The 21074-nt window shown below is 20.5% G+C and overlaps 5 protein-coding genes across 5 annotated transcripts; all 5 read left to right on the top strand.

Moving 5' to 3' along the window:
* Positions 1 to 89: 89 nt before the first annotated feature.
* SRAE_2000027800 (Protein-tyrosine phosphatase, receptor/non-receptor type domain and Protein-tyrosine/Dual specificity phosphatase domain and Protein-tyrosine phosphatase, catalytic domain-containing protein) lies at positions 90 to 1284 on the top strand (the record flags this gene model as incomplete). The annotated part of the gene is made up of 2 exons (XM_024651089.1): positions 90 to 480; positions 551 to 1284. 2 exons carry the CDS (start codon positions 90 to 92, stop codon positions 1282 to 1284), a joined length of 1125 nt encoding a protein of 374 aa, XP_024504801.1.
* A 397-nt stretch (positions 1285 to 1681) lies between these two features.
* SRAE_2000027700 (General transcription factor IIH subunit 4) lies at positions 1682 to 3230 on the top strand (the record flags this gene model as incomplete). Its single annotated transcript, XM_024651088.1, has 2 exons — positions 1682 to 2974; positions 3018 to 3230. 2 exons carry the CDS (start codon positions 1682 to 1684, stop codon positions 3228 to 3230), a joined length of 1506 nt encoding a protein of 501 aa, XP_024504800.1.
* Positions 3231 to 3488: 258 nt separating this feature from the next.
* On the top strand, positions 3489 to 4857 carry SRAE_2000027600 (Hypothetical protein; the record flags this gene model as incomplete). Its single annotated transcript, XM_024651087.1, has 2 exons — positions 3489 to 3555; positions 3596 to 4857. 2 exons carry the CDS (start codon positions 3489 to 3491, stop codon positions 4855 to 4857), a joined length of 1329 nt encoding a protein of 442 aa, XP_024504799.1.
* A 2869-nt stretch (positions 4858 to 7726) lies between these two features.
* Positions 7727 to 9234, top strand: SRAE_2000027500 (Hypothetical protein; the record flags this gene model as incomplete). Its single annotated transcript, XM_024651086.1, has 2 exons — positions 7727 to 7780; positions 7819 to 9234. 2 exons carry the CDS (start codon positions 7727 to 7729, stop codon positions 9232 to 9234), a joined length of 1470 nt encoding a protein of 489 aa, XP_024504798.1.
* Positions 9235 to 14074: 4840 nt separating this feature from the next.
* Positions 14075 to 20397, top strand: SRAE_2000027400 (NLI interacting factor domain and Dullard phosphatase domain, eukaryotic and HAD-like domain-containing protein; the record flags this gene model as incomplete). The annotated part of the gene is made up of 7 exons (XM_024651084.1): positions 14075 to 14137; positions 14188 to 14377; positions 17908 to 18705; positions 18835 to 19167; positions 19564 to 19647; positions 19687 to 19820; positions 19873 to 20397. The coding sequence occupies 7 exons, from the start codon at positions 14075 to 14077 to the stop codon at positions 20395 to 20397; spliced, it is 2127 nt and encodes a 708-aa protein (XP_024504797.1).
* Between the last annotated feature and the right edge of the window lie 677 nt (positions 20398 to 21074).

Below are 21074 nucleotides of genomic sequence, written 5' to 3'. Positions count from 1 at the left end.
TGGAAAATTTTAAATATTATATAAATTTAAATAAATAAAATTTATATAATGAATTATTTTTAAAATATAATTTAATATATTATTGTGTAATGATTCGCAATAATAAACGAAAAGCAGCATTACGAAAACGGGGAGCAAGAAAAACTCGAAATCGTACAGAAGATACATGTAATAATGGTGGTACTGTTGATGATTATGATATAGAAAAAACAAATGACAAAAAAGGAAGTGTTACTGATTTTCAAACACAAGATCAAGGAGCTCCTGAGTTACCACCTAAAGAAAAGAGTACACAAGTAGTAGGTATAAAAACAGAAAGAACAGTATTAAAAGAATTTATTGCTAATGTATCAAAATATACAATACAACAAATATTTAAAGAATATTCTGAACTCAAATCTACTGTATTCGCTGAACATACAAAAACGGCTTTTGATTCAAATATGAATAAAAATAGATATAAAGATATTGTTTGTTGTGGTAAGTTAAAATTGTAAATATTAAAAATTTTAAATTAGTAAAAAAAAATATATTTGTAATTAATTTTTAGATCAAACACGAGTTGTATTGAATGGTGAAATTGATTATATACATGCAAACTATGTTGGTAATAAATTAATTACTGAAAAAATAATTTGTTGCCAAGCTCCTATGGATAGTACTGTAAATGAGTTTTGGAAAATGATAGTACAGGACAAAGTTGTTGTAATAACAAAATTATGCCAAATAATGGAAAATAATAAACCAAGATGTTTTCAGTATTGGCCAATACAAGTAGGCCAATTATTACAATTTGGTAATGTTACTGTAAAACATTTAAATACAGAACAATCAGATCCTTCATATGCACTTATTAAACTGCAAGTTATTGATGAACAAAACAAAATTAATATGGCAGTAGAGATTATAAATTGGAATGACTGGCCTGATCGATTGGTACCTAAAAACTCTACTGCAATTTTAAAATTATTGAGAAGACTTCAAACGTATAAAGGTACAATGATAATACATTGTAGTGCTGGTATTGGAAGAACAGGAACTGTAGCAGCTCTTCATATTATAATGTCAAAAATACTTAACAAACAATCATTCTTAGTATATGATCTTGTAAAAATATTAAGATCTCAGCGACCTCAATCAGTACAAACTGATATACAATACCTTTTTATTTTTAAAGTAATTGCTGACTATTGTGTTTCTAAAAATATTAGAACTCCAGAATTAAACAAATTCATACTAGATTATGAAGCACATTTTAAAACTCTCAATATGCCTCCAGAATAATCTAGAAAACTACAATATTGTTTTAAATTTAATAATACTTGTAGAATAAAGTGATAATAACATTATTTTCAAATATATATATCTGCATGTTTGTAAGAATATCAATAAAATATTAACAAATTGTTGGTTAAAAAAAATATTTTTCTAATTTTTAGATTATACGGAATGAATATTTAATTAACAATGAAAAAAAAACAATCTTTTTTTTAAATTAAGAATATATTTTTTTAAATCAAAAATATTTAAAATTTCTAAATAAATGATAATAACATCAAAAAATATCGCATTTTAATAATATTTATAAAAGTAATCTTTTTACCAATTCCTTGGTAAGATATATCTAAAATTTGTTTTATTTTAAATATTTTACCTTTGTTGTTTTTTTTTTTATCTAGTAATGGGTGATTTATTATCTGATAGACCATTGTTAAGATACTTAATAAAGTTAACAGATGATGAATTATTAAGATATTATAAATCTATTCCAATATGTCTTGTTGTATACAGAATGTTACCTAAGTTATCACAAAATATTGTAACAAAACTTTTATGGCTTCCCTTACACAATTGGAAGAAATCTTTCAAAAATGATCATTTAAGAGTTTTGGTTCCTCATTTAATTTTATTATTTAGACTTAGAATTATAAATGATCCAGAACAAAAGCAGTTATCATTAAATCATGATTTTAAAGAAAATTACATTACTGGTATCATGCTTGAACCAAAAGATATTGTTAATTTGAAGACTGCTGAATTATCTGAAAAGAAAGCAAAAAAAATTGCGGGAAAAGACTTAGGTGAAAAGGCTAATGAACGTTGGGAGTGTATTTTAACTTATTTAGCATTACCTTCTCCTGAAAGTGCAAAAAAAGTTAGTATAGGAACAAAAACTCTTTTTCAAGAAACTGGATTTGTTCGTGATAGAGGAAGTTTAGATACAGAAATTACATCACAAGGTTTTCAATTTCTTTTACTTAATCGTGTTGAACAATTATGGACATATATACTTCAATATTTTGATTTTAAAAAACAAAGTGGTGAAGATAACTTTTATTGTTTTGAATTTTTACTAAAATTAACACTTCTTGTAAATTTTAATAATGAAGGTTCTAAAGATTTAAATAAAGCAGGAACATTTCAAAATGAAAATACTAACAAAGATATCGAAGATGATGAAAAAGATGGTAGTCAATCAGGGACAAAGCATTCTTCGAATACAAATCATAATTTACAACTAAAAGCTTATAATATCGGTGATGATTGGAATGAGGATTTACAAAATTTTTTTGTACATTTACGAGAATTAGGATTGGTATTTTTAAGAAAAAGAAAGGATGGGTTTTTCTTTTTGACACCACTCATGAATAATTTAGCTGTATCAAGTACATCAATAGAAAATATGCAAGAAGCAAATAAAAATGCAGGATTCATTATTGCTGAAAGCAACTATCGTGTTTATGCATATTCTGATAATGATTTACAACTTGCTATATTATCAACGTTTACTGATATGCTTTATCGTTTTGATGATTTAGCTGTTGGAGTACTGACCAGGGATTCTGTCAGAAAAGCTCTTTCTGTTGGGATAACAGCAAAACAGATAATAACATTTCTTCGTTCAAATTCAAAAATTGATTGTATTGAAAAGAATGGACCAATATTTTGTGTCCCTATTACAATATCTGATCAGGTAAACTTAGTAAAAAATATTATTATTATTTACATTATTTTAGATAACTTTATGGGAACAAGAAAGACAAAGAATTGAAACAGAACCGGCAATATTCATGGAACATTTCGACTCTGAAACACAATTTAGAGCTCTTCTTAAATTTACTAAAGAAAATGATTTATTACTTTGGTGTAATGAATCAACAAAGGAAATTATTGCAAAAGAAAGTGACAAAGAAAGGATTGGTCATTTTCTCCGAAATCTTCGAAGATAGCTATTTGTTTATTTATTTATTTTTTATTTTATTTTTTTGGAAAAATTATTTTTAAAATAATTAAAATATTCTAAACAACTTTTACATACAAATTGCATAAAAATAATTACATTATCAATCAAATTTGAAGACACTTTAAATTTTTCTATTCTAAATTAAAACATAATAAAAATAAATAGAAAATTTACTTATGCTTAAAATTTGAATGTAAAATAGGTATTAAAATAAGGAAAAATTAATTTAAAAAATATTAGAATTATGGATACTTGTAAAAGTAATCAGTCAAATAACAAATTACTTATTTTTGATAAAATTCTAAAAAAATGTAAGTTTGTTTTTCTTCATAAATATAAAGTATGTTTTAGTCACTTTATTTTTAAAACGTTTACCATGGAAAATAATCATAGAATTCGCTATTCCTATTATTGTAATCTTTTCATTATCATTTTGCACAAATATATTTATTCCTTCTCTTCGGATTTTCCAAGCTTTATCAGTACGTGATTCAATTCAGTTACTAAAATATAGCGTTCAACCAAATGATACATGTTTTATTAATTATAATGGGTTTACAAAACTCAAAATAAATAATTATTCAATAATAGATTATAAAAAGGATGTTCATGTTATTATACTTGATGGATTACAATCAAATAATAAACTTTTATTAAAAGAATATGCTAAATATGGCAGTGTTTTTTCATCTTATCATACAATAGGTAGTAGTAGAAACAAAAGAATAAATAATTTTTTAAATGGAAAATTAAATAATGATTGTGTAGAAGAGAATGATGAATTTTTATTAACCAACATTTTTAAAAAAAAAGGTTATCAAGTAAAAACATTTATTGATAGTAATCTTACCAATGGTATTTTGTGTACAAACAATAATAATTACATTGATAAAATAATGAACAATTTCAATAAAAAGCCTAATTATGTGTCGAAAGATAAACCATCATTTTCATTAACAATATTATTTGAATCTTTTGTGGGTTCAGAATCAATAAAAATGGAGAAAATTATTGAGAATATTTTAACATATCAAGGTTCTTCTTTTAACAGTTCATATATAATACTAATAAGCAATAATGTAATGTATTATAATCCTTATCTTATGATATCCTTACCATTAGAAAAAAAAACAAATGAATATAATAGCACATTACTATATAATAATGATAAATCATTAACTTCGTATGATTTATATAAAACATTAGTAAGTAACAATGATAATAATACTTCTATGAATATTTTAACAACATTACTTCCAAAAAGAAGTTGTCAAGAAATGAAAGTACCAATCGAAAATTGTAGATGTCAAAGCAATTTTTTTAAATTACCTAAAGAAATGATTAAAGTAAAAAACGTTTTAAACAAACATTTTGTAAAAGATTTAAAAAATTACTTTGAAAGTGAAAAATATAGCAAAAAATGTATAAAAAAATTAAATGAAATGAAAGATTATATTGAAACTTATTATGCTTTTATCACATTAAAAAAAGGAATTCATTTTAAAGTAGTACTTAAATTAAATGAAAAAAGAATGATTATGGCTTTTTATAATGATAATTTCTCTATTGCTTCACAAGGTGTTATAAATATTGGAGAAGATAAAAATTGTTAAAATTAGATATGATTTGGATAATGTAATTAAATGATTACTTACAAATATATTTGTATACACTTGAATACATAAATTTTACGTTTTATTTTTAAATATTTTTTAAATAGATGTTAAAAAATAAAAATTTCATTAGAAATTAACTATGACTAAAACTTTTATTATACTTTTAATTAAAAAAAATATAAATATAAATATAAATAAAAAATTTGGGTGATTCAATGTTGTGTAAATGGATCTTTTACCATATTTAAGAATCTAAAATAAACAAATTCTTTAGTTTTGTTGCATTTCAGTGAGAAAAGCAAACTTTAATAAAAATTTGTTTCCTAATTTAACTGTAAATCTCATAATTTAAATGCATACTTAAAGATCTTTTAAAGATAACTCATAATGTAATCAGATACATTTACGATTTATATAATAGTAGACAATATTTAGAAGAGGGCTTGCAAAAAAAGTAATTTTTTTAAAAATTTGGGCAAATTTTAAATGAAGTTATAATGAATTGAACTCATTTTTTACTTTATGAAAAAGTAGAGCTTTACATGTAAGGCATAATATTAGAGTCACTGACTTATAAGAAATTTTTTTTGAATATTTGAATATTATATATATGTGTAATTTTGTTTAAAATTACAATGTTGATTTAATAAATTTTTTATTTTAAAAAAAACAAATAAATAGTTAAAAATAAATAATTTAAAAAAATTTTTTTAATGTGACAAAAAAAAAAACTTTTTTTGGAAATTGAATATGCTACTATATTCATTCGATAGCTCTTGAAATGGGATGAATTTTGAATATAATCAACAATATACTAAAATTAAAACTTCAGGAGTTATAAGGATTCAAAGTTGAAGGGCGAAATTGGGGAATATTTTTTTTAAATCTCGATTTTGATGATCATATTGTAAATTTTAAAAATAAATACTTTATTCTAGATCACTTTTTTACGAAAAATTCATTAAGCCTATTTACAACTTTATAGGACTTCTTAAAATGAAGATATGATAAGAAATATGTTTGAAAAAAAGTTTTAAGAATTTAGTGATAACTCAAGTTAATGAGGTCATAGGTCCATGAAATTTGATGCGCTGGGCTTCTTTTATAATTTAAGGTGTACCCTACGTTGAAAACTTTTTTAAATTTTCAACCGTTTTTGAAATATTATGTTTGGTATTTTTTCCCGCGTAATCCATTGTCACCATTTTTTTATATCTCGAAAGTGCTTTAAGATATAAAAAAATTTTGAAGGTAGACCCCACTTGAAAACTCATTTGAAGACGATTGCAGGAAGCTGCTTGCATTTATCTTGATTTTGAAGCGAGATATGACCAAGGGCGGAAATTTTTCTAAAATATTCATTGTTCCCGACTTTTCAATATCTCAAGAAATACTTATCCTATGAAGATGGGACTACTTTCATTCGATTTCATTTCAAAAGTTAGTCTAGATTATTAATTTTCATAGCTATAGCATTATTATTTTTAGAGATTCATAAATTGGCTGAAAATATTCTAAATTTCCGACTTTACCTCTAAAAATGTTAACAAAGAAAGACAACTTTTTTTGGAATTTGAATATGCAATCATAGTCATTCGATAGCCCTTGAAATGGGATGAATTTTGAATATAATCAACAATATTCGAAAATTGAAACTTCAGGAGTTATAAGGATTCAAAGATGAAGGGCGAAATTGTGGAATATTTTTTTTAAATCTCGACTTCCATGATAATATTGTAAATTATAAAAATAAATACTTTATTCTAGATTACTTTTTTACGAAAAATTCATTGCTGCTATTCTTATTTTTATAGGACTTCTAAAAATGAAGATATGCTAAGAAATATGTTTAAAAAAAAGTTTTAAGGATCTATTGATAACTCAAGTTAATGAGGTCACAGAACTATGAAACTTGATGCGCTGGGCTTCTTTCATAATTTAAGGTGTACCCTACGTTGAAAAGATTTTTGAATTTTCAACAGTTCTTGAAATACTACGCTTGGTATTTTTTCGCGCGTAATCCATTGTCACCATTTTTTTATATCTCAAAAGTGCTTTAAGATATAAAAAAATTTTAAAGGTAGACCCTATTTGAAAACTCATTAGAAGTAGATTGCAGAAATCTGTTTGCGTTTATCCTCATTTTGAAGCGAGATATGACCAAGGGCGGAAATTTTTCTAAAATATTCATTGTCCCCGACTTTTCAATATCTCAAAAAATACTTACCCTATGAAGATGGGGCTAGTTTCATTTGATTTCTATTCAAAAGTAGGTCTAGAATTATAATTTCTATAGCTATAGCATTATTATTTCCAGAGATTCAAAAACTGGGTGAAAATATTCTAGATTTTCGACTTTACTTCTAAAAATGTTAGCAAAGAAAGACAACTTTTTTTGGAATTTAAATATTTAATATACGTATTATTTTTATTAAAAATATAATTATGATTTTATATTAATCTTAAACTAACACATTTAATAATTAAATAAAAATTATTAAATAATTTAAAAAAATATAACCAGAAGTAAACAGTTCAAAAGTTTTTTCTATCACTTCTATTATGTATACCATTTTACTTAATAGAAAGAATTTTATAAAATCATTTTGTGTTCTGTAACAAAATTTTTCGGTTTCCAATATAAAAACAAACTTGAAATTCAGCGTTATCACTTTGATTACATTGTAAAAAAAATCTTTGTGTTTAAAGGCAAAAGTTTGAAAATTGTTTGAACAACTTACCAACGTCCGATAATCAAACTTTCTTTTACTTTGTACTATTAACTTTATATTTTACCAGGTTTAAGTTATTATTTATACTAAGAAAACTACGATTTAAAAATATTTTCTAAACTACTTTATAATAGATGGCATCTAAACGACCATACGATAAATCTTCCAATGCTGATGAGGAAAATATGGTGTGTTTTACTTTTAAAAAATGAAATAATTTTTTTAGGATTCTCCATTAGGACCTCGTACTTTTGGAATACCTAGGAAACGAATTAACACTGGTAGTAGCCGAGATCGTTTTCCTCTTGCAAATCATAACTTTTTTGGTTCAACGTTTTATAGTGTAAATTCAATCAGTTTTACGGAGAGTAATCCTGAAGAATCAATTACAAGTGAAATTTTATCATTAGATGATGATATATCTCCACCTTCATATGGCAAATTAAATAATTCTTCTGTTACCACTTTGGATAAAGATGTCTCGGATGTCGTTGAAAATTTGATACAGAATGTTTCAACTTTAAATAGTTGTAGTAATTCTACAAATTCAGAATTCAAATTACTTTCCTTTCCTCGTAATTATGGGGAATCAAATTTTTTCCTTTTTGACAATAAGGAGGTTAATCAGGTTTCTCAGTTATCTTTTGATGAAAAAGAAGAGAAAGTATATGATTTGTTTGAAAAAGTTGGCAAAACAAATTTAGAACTACAAAACGACAACAAAAAAGATGATGGAAAAATTGACGAACATTCTGACAAATCCAACTTACTTTTCTACCAATTTGAAGAAAAAAAGGATAGTCAAGATAATAGTAATTTGTTGTTAGAAGTTGCTAAAAATGAACGGGATCAGGCAACTTATAAATTCCATGAAAAAGAGAAACTTTTTATGAAAGAAAAGGAAAATTATGAGATTAAAATTTCAATGCTAAATAATTATATTGAAGAGCTTAAGAAGAATCTTTTAGAAAGTAACAATCAAGTTGAAAATTTAAAAAAGATAAATATGGAATATGAAAATGTCTATGAAGAGTTAAACAAAAAAACCACCGATTTTGGAAAAGCATTGAATCATTTAGAAACTTTAAATGCATGTGTAATAATGCATCAAGAAAGTTTTTCTGAAAAGGTACAATACATTAAAGCTATTTCACATAATTTTGATGAGTGTCAAAAAAAGCTTTCCTCTATTAAGAATAACATTTCTGAAAAAGAAAAAATTGTTAGAATATCGGGAGAAAGTATTATTAATTTAGATCATGGGAAAGAAAACTTATTATTTAATGAAGATTGTCTTACAAATGATGACAAAGAAATTCTTAAACATGATCAAGAATTCAATAAGTTGAATATCCAACTTTGTAAAGAAATTTCATCACTAAAATCTCAACTACAAATAATAAGTAAAAAAATTAGTGATAGTGAAATTAAGCAAAAAAAACTATTTAACGAGTCAGAAGAGTGTATCGTCAATAGAACAACTAGTTTAGTTGAACCTTCTCAATATTTTTTAAATGACTCAGTTAAAACAACTATTTCTGAAGTTATTGGTGAATTGGAAGAAGACTATTATTGTAATTCACAGGCATTAGAAGAAGTTGAAGGAAAAATAAAAAATAGCAGTTATTTCTCGGACAAATAAATTATTAAACAATATTGTATATTTTAACTTATTTTATTTTATATACCTATTTTTATTATTAATATTATTTTAATAAAATCTAATTAAGTTATTTACGTTTTATGTTGATTGATTTGATGAAAAGATGGAAGTTATTATCAATTCCATATGTCATAATTCTATCCATGGTGAAATAATTGAAGCTTTAAGTTATCAGAAAAAGTTGATGTTATAAATAAGAAGAATAATAGTATAACAGAAGATGTTGTTTAATTTAAAAGACAACATATGTGTATTCTTTAAAAAAACTCTGAAAAGAAAATTTTCAAGAAAAAATAAAAAAATAAACAGTATTTTAAATGAAATCAAGACCCAGTATGAAAGTCTTACTGAAATTTTTTTACACGTTTTATCAAAACAGAGAATATGATAGTTTAATAAAGATTATTTCTTCAATTCATAAGGTAATTGGCAAATTAAATGAAGTAGTAGATTTTAACTCTGATGAATCTGATGTAAAAAAAAATTAAAAAAATTAAAAATAAAAATAATAAGTTTTCAAAGAGTTGTGAAACATTACGCATAGAATGTGATGTAATAAAAATTTGATTAACAATGACTACTACTAGAAAGAAGAAGCTTACAAGAAAATTAGTTTTGTTTTAGGTTAAAAATTTGGACTATGAAATTAGATTAGGATTAATTTCACCTGAGGGTAGTTCACATCAATATCTTCACTCTTGTTATCCATATGAATATTTTTATAAATTAAAAAAAAATGACTTATAATTAATTAATATATTTTTGGTATGGTTTTGTCATTTTTTTTTGTAAACAATAAATAATTTTTATTTTTTTTAATTATATAATAAATTAAAAATTTTTAAAATTAATTAAATGATACCTGTTATTTATTTTAAAAAATTCAAATTAATTTGTTATGTATAAACATTAATACTTTTCTTATATGTTATGATTATAAAATTTTATATATTATTTTATTTTATATTAAAAATTTTTACAATGTTTATCATAAATAATAAAATTAATAGAACTATAGATTCTTATACCTCAAGAAATATTTTTAATCTATAAATTTTAATGTTTATTTTTTTTTCTCATTTTAGATATAAGAGTATATTTATTAAATTTCTAATTCTTTTGAAAAGCAATAAATTTATTCTTCTTTCAAATATTAGTTTTTTGATGTTCTTATTATAAAATTATTTATCAGAATAATTTTATTTTAATATATACAACATTTATATTCTAGCTTAATAAAATTAAGCGATATTTCTAATAACACATTAATTTTTAAATATTTAATCTTCAGTTTATTTCTATTTAAAGGTGTTTACATTATTATAGAATGTTTTTATTTTAAAATATATTCATAATATTTGTGCATTGTAAAATATTTTAAATAACAAAATATCTTTAATTATAAAAGTAGTATTTTTTATTAAACATAATGTTTTCAATGACATTATAATGCCCTTGTATAATAAAAAAAAATATTTAAGTAACCTTTTTTATATGTTGTGTTTTTAAAGTTTATACGAAATTACGTGTAATAATTTAATTTTTTTTTTAAAATATTTATTTTCTTCATAAACATACATAAAAAAAAAATTTAAGTGTTTAGTTAATGTTACTCTTTATACATTTTAACTCTCATACATATTTTGAAAATTAAATATTCTTCAACCACTTCTACTTTTAACATTTTCCTCTGAATTTTAATGATTGTTATGAAAGATTTTTTAAGTTATTTTTGTCATTTTATTGTGTAAAATAAAAAATTTTTCTATTAGTTTTTTCATTTTATTATTACAATTTAATTGATTATCTTAAATGATTAGGAAAAAAAATATTTAAAAGATTTTTTCGGGAAAAAAAAGTTTTATAAAATTTTATTTTATAAAATATCATTAAGTGATACAAATTAGATTGCAAATATTTTGTAATTTTATTATTTATTAATACTAAAGTTTTACTAATAATGTATAATTTTAAAGCATATATTATTATATGTTTTGTATTAAATTATAAAAAAAAAATATTTGGATATTTATTAATTATATATTTTAAACAACCTGTTGAATATTTATATTTATTTCTACTTTTTTTTTTTTTTAATTTGAACTATTAGAAGCTATATTTAATTTGTTTGTTTTTATATAATAACACAAAACAAGTATCTATATAAGTATTTAACAAAATTGAATTGCAAATATATATAAAAAAATATATAGTTTTATCTTACATTATTGGCAAAATTGTTTAAAATTTATATTATTTTAGTGATAGCTTAACATTATATAATGTTTAAAAATATTTTAACATGAAAATATATAAAAATAGTTAAAAACATTGATAGTTTAGTTTGTGAGTCTTTGTTTAGTGATCAACAATTTTTTAGTTATTATACTTTATCATATGTTGTTGAATGATTGAATAAATATATTGATAGTTATTTGCCTAATGCGCTTGGTATTATCAAAAATTTTTATTTAATTTAAAATTTACACTGTCTTTTTATTTTACATTCTTAATTTTAATATTCTTTATAACATTTAATTTTCTTAGTACTTTTAATATTACAGGTCAAAATTTGTATGATTTTTATTATTGTATATTGATAATAATAAATACATTTGTTATTAATATATTAAGAAATCCTATTGTTACGAAATATTGATATTCTTAAATAATTTCACCTTTAATTATTGATACAATATTATCTTTAAAATGTATTATATTATTTTAATTATTGACGTCATAATAAATATTTTTATAAAAATATGTAATATTTCAAAAATGTATTAATAAAAAATTTGGACATTTTTTTTCTTTAATTATATATTATTTCTTTAAAACTTTGTTTTTATATTATTTATGAAGTAATTTAATATTAAAAATTTACTTTACTAATGAAATTGTATTCATTATATCATCTATCTATATGTTATTTTAAATTATAATATTTATGTATTTAATTTTTATTACACTTTGAAAATTTAGTAATACTTACATAAAATTTACTTTAAAAAAGTTCTTGAGACATTGTTTAATAAATATTCCAGTTCTTATTTAAGTAAATATAAAAATAAAAATTTTGATATTATAAATTATGTACTAATACATAAAAAAATATTACAGATTTTAATACATTGATAAGAAAGAATTATATTTATATAATTGTTTAAATTATTTTTATCTCTAATGTTATATTAAATATTATTTACATTTTATTTTTTTTTTGTTACTTTAAATTTTATTAATGAATAAATAAAAAAAAATTTTTTTTTTTTATAAATATATATATATAGGCTTATAAAGTTTAAATATAAAGAATAAATATTTTAGTAATATCAAATTATATTTTCTCGGTCATGTAACTATTATAAAGAAACAAGAAGAAAATTACCACTGTTATGAGCACTTTTTATATTTTTTATATGAATAAAATTACGTTACATCTCATGGTTACATAATTACATTCTTTATTTCATGATCAGAAACTTTTTATATTTTTATTTATTTTATAATAAAATAATACATTTAAATATACAACTTTATGAAATATTTTCTTCGGTAGAATAACTATTTTTAATACATTATTTTTATATCATTTATTCATCTCCTATAAAAATATATAAAAATTTTTTTTTTTTTTATCATTAATGTAATATTTCTTTAATTTTCTTTAGTCAAATAACAGCATTTTTATTTTTATTATATATCTTTTTTGTTTATTTCTATTCTTTAAATATTTATTTTATTAAAGATTTAGCTGAACTTACTAACATAAAGGTACATTAAGTTTTAAAGTGAGACAATATTTTATTTATTCCTGACACACATGTGTTTCATTAATGCTTTTGATAAATGTATAAGATAAGATACTTTATCAAATATGTCAATATTGCTGTTATTCAATCCCTTTTAAAGGGTAATTTTTAACTAATTTATCTAGAAATATTTTATTTTAATTTATATTTAGATAACGTCAAAAATAATATTATAATATTACATAAAAAAAAAAAATTTATAAATAATAATTTAATTTTCATTATAAAAATTTAATTAAATAAAAAATAATAATATATTAACATGGTTATACAATTATATAATATTCTATATTATCATTGAAGAATATATTTCCAAATATTAATGATTTAAAATTATTTTTTTCACTATAAGATATACTTAAAATCTTAGGTAATATTTTTATTTTAGTATATATTAATTTTTCATGAAAAATTAATACTTATGTTTTATAGACTCTCTATTATTATCATGTCTTTTATTATAACATTTTCTTTCTACAATCACTCTTCAATATTCTTTAAACTTTCAATAAAATGACAATATATGAAAACATACATTTTATTCTATTTTAATATTTGTAATGCGCATTGTTATGGTATACAAGCGTATTTGATAATTTTACTATAACACCTTGAAATGAGTTATATATTTTCTATGTTATTCTGATATCATAAACTCTTAAGAAGGTTTATGTTTAGAATAAATATAATATTTTCTATTTTTAATAAATGAATTTAAAATGACATATTATTTATTATACATTTTAATCATTTTTTTTTTTTATTAATTTATAATATTGTTGTTTGATCAACAAATATTTTTAAAGTTAAAAATAGTTTTTGCTTTTATGTAATTAATTGTTACATTGATTATAAATTTTTATTATTTTATATCACTGGAATTTAAATATCCTTCCTGTCTATATAAATTACCAATGAACAATTTTTAATTTTTAGAAAAATTTTGATAGTATAATAAATTAAACGTGCAGAAAAGTATATATTAACAATTATTATCATATTTACAAATGACTAAATCAGCAATACCCGTTTCAAAAGATATTTGTGCACATGTTATTGACAGTATCAATGTATGTTTTTTTTTTTAAATTTTATATATATTATTTTTTATAATTTATAGGCTAAATATGACTCTTTTGAATCATGTAAAAAAGGGAAAATATGTACAAATGATAAACGATGTTGTGGGCCTTTGCTAAATAATAGAAATAAAAATAATTCTAATATAATTGTCTACAGGAATAGTTCATCTTCATCTGAATCAAAAACTTCTACAATATCATTAAGAGAAGAAACAAATAATAATAAAGGTGTGTTAAAAAATATAATTTTCTATATATATATATAAAATTAATCATATATCCACATATCCATGTATTATATTTCTTAGAATACTTTAATTTAAAGTAAATAATGAAACAATTATTTTTTAATTTTTAAAATTTTTTGCATTAAAAATATTAAATATTAAAAAATCAAAAAAAAATACAAATATAATATATAAATCAATTTAAAAAAAAACCAAATAATTAACATTTATTTAATTTTCTATTCAAAATATTTATATCAAAGTTTATTTTTAAAATTATATATTTTTTTTTCATTTTAAATGACTACATTCTAAATTCAATTTCACTAAACGAAAATATTTTTCATCACTTTTATACATAATATTATATAAATTTAATTTCTTTAATATTTAAAAATATGATAACTTTTGTATACCATAAAATATTATGACATTTTTATGTTTATGACAGGGAAAAAAAATATTGTTTTAAAAATTATTAGTAATAACATTATATAAATTATTTAAAATATTTATTTAATTTCTTTTTAATACTCATTATATAGAGAATTTTTCAATGTTAAAATAATTTTATTTTTAATCATAACATATGATTAAATAAATGATTAATGATTTTTTGTTATAATTTTGTTATATACTAATGTTTGTTAACGTTTAGAGAATAAAAGAAACTGTATTAGTAATTCAAGAAACAGGAATTCTTTTATAATTTTAATTATGTAAAATGATTAGCATAACATATTTTATAACATTCTTTTTTCTGCTTCTTTTTTTATTTTCAATAAATTAACTATTGATTGGTAATTACAAATTATTAAATATTAATATATTTATTTAATTACTTTTTTTAAGTTAACTAAAGATCATGTGAATATAATTATAAATTTTTTTTTTCTGTAATTATTATTTACTATTATTATTATTAATACATTTTTTTTTTATATTTAATTTCTACATATTTCTTTAATCCTGTTTCAGATAAAAATATTATAATAATTGATTTTCTTTTATAAACAATTATTTTTGTATTTCTATTCTCTATTGCATCACTTCTTCTTATGTTGAGGTAGTATAAAATATTCCAAATGTTTTTTACTCATAAGCGAAAAAGAAATTTATTTAAATAAAAAGAAATTTTAAAAATTATACATTATCTTTGTCTCAATAACTGCAATTTTTATTTTACTGCATATTTGACAGTGTATATGTTGAATCTACTATATTCAATATTAATTATTTTTTTCACTATCTATAGCTACATACTTTTTGAAGAGTATATATTGTGACAAAACATTATTAAAAAAAAAAACGTTTATTGTTATAAAGTGTTTAAATTTCATCATAACATTAATTTTTTTTTTTTAATAAATAAAAAAATTATTGGTATATTGAACAATTATAATTATATATTTTTAACTAAATGTATATTCTTTAAAAATATAATTTTTAAATTTTATATCTATCTGGTTTTATTTAAATCATATTATATTTATTTTTATACCTCTATTAAATTTTAGTTTCCATTTCCTATTAAAGTGGGACCAATGTTATGACTATTAAATTTCATATATCTTTTTTCATTATACATATTTTAAAAAAAAAAATTTTAAAAAAAGAAATCTTATAAAAATATTGTTAAAAATTTTTAACATTTATTATTTAATTTTTTATTTATTATTAAAATAATATTTTTTTTTAAAAAACTTTTTCTTATTAATTTTTATGTTATACTTTCATAAGAAACAATTATCAAATATTTCTTTAAAATATTTATTACAATTATTGTAATATATATTTATATCAAATCATACGTTTATATATGATTTCAGTGACATAAAATTATAATATTGTATATCGTCACAAGAAATAATATTTAATGAATCAAATTTTAGATTGATGGTGGTAATAAAAAAATTCCCCCCGTTATGGTATTTTAATTATAAATATAATAACGTTTTTTTTTTTTCTTACTAAATTAATTTTATTAAACAATATATGAAAAGACATTGATGTATATTAATTATAATATGCTTCATATATATATATACATATTATATGTATACTAAAATATTAATTTATATAAACTTTAAATTTCTAGTATTTCTTACTTGTTTATTTTACAAAATTTTATCGTTAACCTTTCTTGAATGTTTGTTTCTTCGGCCCAAGCAGGTAAAAATAACGATTAAATGTAAGATTAAGTATTGAAGAAAGTGTTAAAAATGTTAGCGCAATCAAATCTAGTAATTTTTCTTTACATCCAGCTAGTTATTCTAATTGAACAGTAACTTTATATTTGCTATCATTATCTTTTCCTCCTCATATATCAAACTTTTTTTTTCCTATGTTACGCAAACTTTATTATCATTATTTTTTATAATATAATATAGTTTCAATATTTATGTTTATATTAATCATACAAACATTTTATTTAAATCTGTTCCTATAAAACTACTAGATTAATTTTTTGTACTTATATTCCGGCTTCGAAAATCAACTAACCACATGTTTTATATATATATATATATATTATTTTCTATACATAATTTAGACAATCTATTATAATCACTCTATATTATAGGTATTTTTAATATTAACTCATGCATATAAATTGTTTTTACTTCCTCCTGAATTTATCAATTTGTTTATGTTAAATGTTAAAATATATAACTACTTAGTAGTATACAAGTCATATTAATAAGGATATTGTACATTTTATTTTTCATTATTTTTAATTAATTTATAATATGAGTATTTTTCATTCAATTAAATCTTATTTTTAACAAAAAAATAATTATCATTTTTATTTTTGTCTTAAATTTTATATATCTAACAATATTATTAGTAGTAATAATGACTTATTACTAAAAAGTTTAATGTTAATTTATTTTTATACGAAATATTTTTCGTTGATATATATACATTTGACATCCTTTTTATTTCTTGTACTTCAAAACGATATCATTATTAAGTATTATTATATAAAAATTATAAAATCATTCTTTTTAACATTCACTCAAAATTAAAAAGTTAAAATTTTTATACGCTTGAGCTATCTTTTATAATATATTACAACAAATTGAAAATATCTCTTTGTCTCCAATAAATAAATATATATATATATATATATATATATCTACATTTTTATGTTATTTTTAGCCAATACTTACAATCGAATGACTGATTAACATTATCACACAGCTGCTGTTAATATAATATTTGAAAGTTATATATAATAAAGAATATCTCAATATTACATATTTTGTTTGAATTTTTATAAACTAGGTTGATCTTTATTATTTATGTTAATAATCAAGAGTTTTAATTTATAATTTAGCTTATTTTATATTTAATATTAATTCTTAAAAATTGATTTTTTTTTCTTTACCTTTTTTTTTATTTAAATTATCATATTTTTTTATGATAAAAAAAATTAAAATAATATTCCACTTTATAGTTATTTTTTATAGTATATAAAATATATTTTGTATATTCTTTTTTCTATGGATAATATATACTATACTAATAAAGATTTTTATGTTTCTGATAATGGATCAAAAAATACTATGATAATGTCGACTTCTTCACAAAGATCTCCTTTATCGTTGAGAAGGAATCTTCAAAGTCCTTTACCACGCCCAAGCCATTCTCTCACATACTATGGGAGTAAAATGGATGGATATAATAATCAAAATAATGGATTATCTCACATATCACAGTCACGTACAGTAGTTCCATTAGTAAGTTCAGGTTTACCAAATGATTATTATGATCAATATGGCTATGCTATAAGCTCAGTTAATAGATCTCCAAATCTATCAGGAGTAGATAGGCGTCATATTTATCATAATCAACCTAAAAAACCTGGTTCTTTCCCTTTACATTTACCAATAACACCGACATATAATATTGAAACTGGGAATTATAACAATAGTAAACAATATAGAAATAAAGATAGAAGTTCTATTTATCATGATTTAAATAATTCTGTTTACACTAATGAATCACCAAAAATGGTAAAAAAATCTAATCCATTGTTTTCAAAACCTCCGCCAAATTATATTAATTCTAATGAAACACCAACAATGATACGGTCTCCAAAAATTAATCAAAAATCAACATCTTATGATATACCATATTATCCTCAGTATGAGGAATTTATCTCAGAAAGAGATAAAAAAATAGATATTGATAAAAAATTGGACTCTTCATATTTAGTTACACGTAATAATAATAATGCTATGAGTATTATAAACAATTACCAAAGCCAAGAGAGAGGGCGGTTACCAAAAAATATTGATAATAAAATTATATTAAATAAAAATCATGGTAAGATAATAATTACCAATATTAACATGGATATGTGGAATTGAATTAATTTTTTTTTTAATAATAATAATATAATAATTGATTTTTATTATTATTATATTTATTTTAATAATTTTTATTTTATTTTAGATAAAGCTCAGGAGCCATTAACTATAAATAATACTAGTATTATAACTAGCTCACCAGATAATAAACATAATTCTAAAGGAAATGATATGAAAGTGAGAAAAAAGGCAAAAGTTCCAAAATTTATTAGTACATTTTGTTGCTGTTTAAGACCACCAAATAATTTAAGATCCCATGAATACTGTGCCAAAAAAAATAATGGTCTAAATAGTAATATTAATACTGAAAACTTTAAAAATAATAAAAGTAACGGGTATTCATCAAACAATAATATAATTACAAATATTAAAAATAATGATAATATTATAAAAATTGAAAATGGCAAAATATCTACAGGTTTGTTTAATCATATAAATTTAAATATTATATGTTGATCGTGAGTAAATTTATTTAATATATTTTTTTAAAATAACAAAATTTAATATAATGAATAAATTTATTATTCTTGTAATAAATTAGTTATTAATATATTAAAATTTAATAGTAATTTTAAAATAATATATTATTAAAATATATTTTAATATTATAACTATAAAAATTATATATTTTATTATAACTATATACTAATGTTAGAAATACCATATTCATTTTTAACAAACAATTTTTTTATTATTATTTTTTATACATTACCTAAACCTTTGGTTAATTATTTTATTGCTATATCTTATGATTGTCATAATTTAAATATAAATGAAAAATTTAAAAATTACACTACTAATATTTCATCTTTAGTTGGAAATTCTGGTGATTCTTTAAGTAATATAATTACTCAAGTATCAAAAGATGGAATGTCACAGGGAATATCACATAGAGAAGGTTTAAGAGAAATTGGTAATAATACAAGTATTTTTACAGAAAAAAATGAAATAATTAAAAATATACAAATAAATAATGAAGATGTATTATTATCACCTATATTACCTAAAGATGTAGGTAAAAAATGTCTAGTTATTGATCTTGATGAAACTTTAGTACATTCATCATTTTTGGTATGTTTTTATATTAATTTAAATATTTATAAATATATTAATTATATTATAGCCAGTTCAAAATGCTGATTTTATTATTCCAGTTGAAATTGAAGGTGTTCAACATAAAGTTTATGTCTTGAAACGACCATATGTTGATGAATTTTTAGATGCAGTAGGTAAAAAATACGAATGTATTTTGTTTACAGCTAGTCTTGCTAAATATGCTGACCCCGTATCCGATTTGTTGGATCCAAAAGGAAATTTGCGATCTCGTCTTTTTCGTGAGTCTTGTGTTCTTTATAATGGAAATTATGTCAAAGATCTCTCAAAACTTGGACGACCATTAGATCAAATTATTATAATTGATAATTCTCCTGCTTCTTATGCTTTTCATCCAGAGAATGCTATTGCTGTAAAATCATGGTTTGATGACAAAGAAGATAAAGTGTTATTGGATTGTTTAACATTTCTAGACAAAATGGCTGATGCACCAACTGTTTATTCATTTAGGGATAGGGATTCATCAAGTATTGAAAATAATTATAATAACTTTGGAATAAAATCTAAAGAAGTTATTGCTTCATTTGATGGATAAAAATTTTTATTTTACCGGTGAATTTTAAGTAATAACATTTATGAAAAAATATATTACAAGAATATTTGTAAAACAAAAAACAAAAAAAAAAATCTTATTGCTTATAAAATTGAAAAAAGAAGGTAATATTAAAATGAATCAATCCATAAACGGGCTTATATTATTAATATTTCTTTCATAGTTTTATATTTTGTTACTTAAATAATTTTATAGATATCGGGATAATGGTGTATATTATCAAATTAAATTTGTGTATAACCCTGTGCCTAACAAAATTTGTATATATATCGATATATAATCTTGAAAACTCTCTCAATTACATTTAGAAATATAAATAGAAAATATCAAATTTTAATGACAAATATTTTTTTAATTAATTTACGTGCCTTATTAAATAATAAAATTATATATACCATATTTTTATTGTTATAAAACATTACAATAAATTAAATAATAAAAAGTAAATATATATTTGTTAATCATTTGTTATATAAAATATTTTATCTTTTTAATATATTTATTATAAAAGTTATAAAAAAAAAATTAAAGATTTTAATCTTATATATTTAAAATTATTTTTTTAACAAAAAATATTTTATTCAAAAATTAATGAATAAAATACATCAATTTTTTTTTTAATAAAATTTAAGTATTGAATATTTATTAATAAATACAAA

Source organism: Strongyloides ratti (genome assembly GCF_001040885.1).
Source record: "Strongyloides ratti genome assembly S_ratti_ED321, chromosome : 2".
Classification (NCBI taxonomy): Eukaryota; Metazoa; Nematoda; class Chromadorea; order Rhabditida; family Strongyloididae; genus Strongyloides; species Strongyloides ratti.
This window is presented reverse-complemented; position numbering and strand designations above follow the sequence as displayed.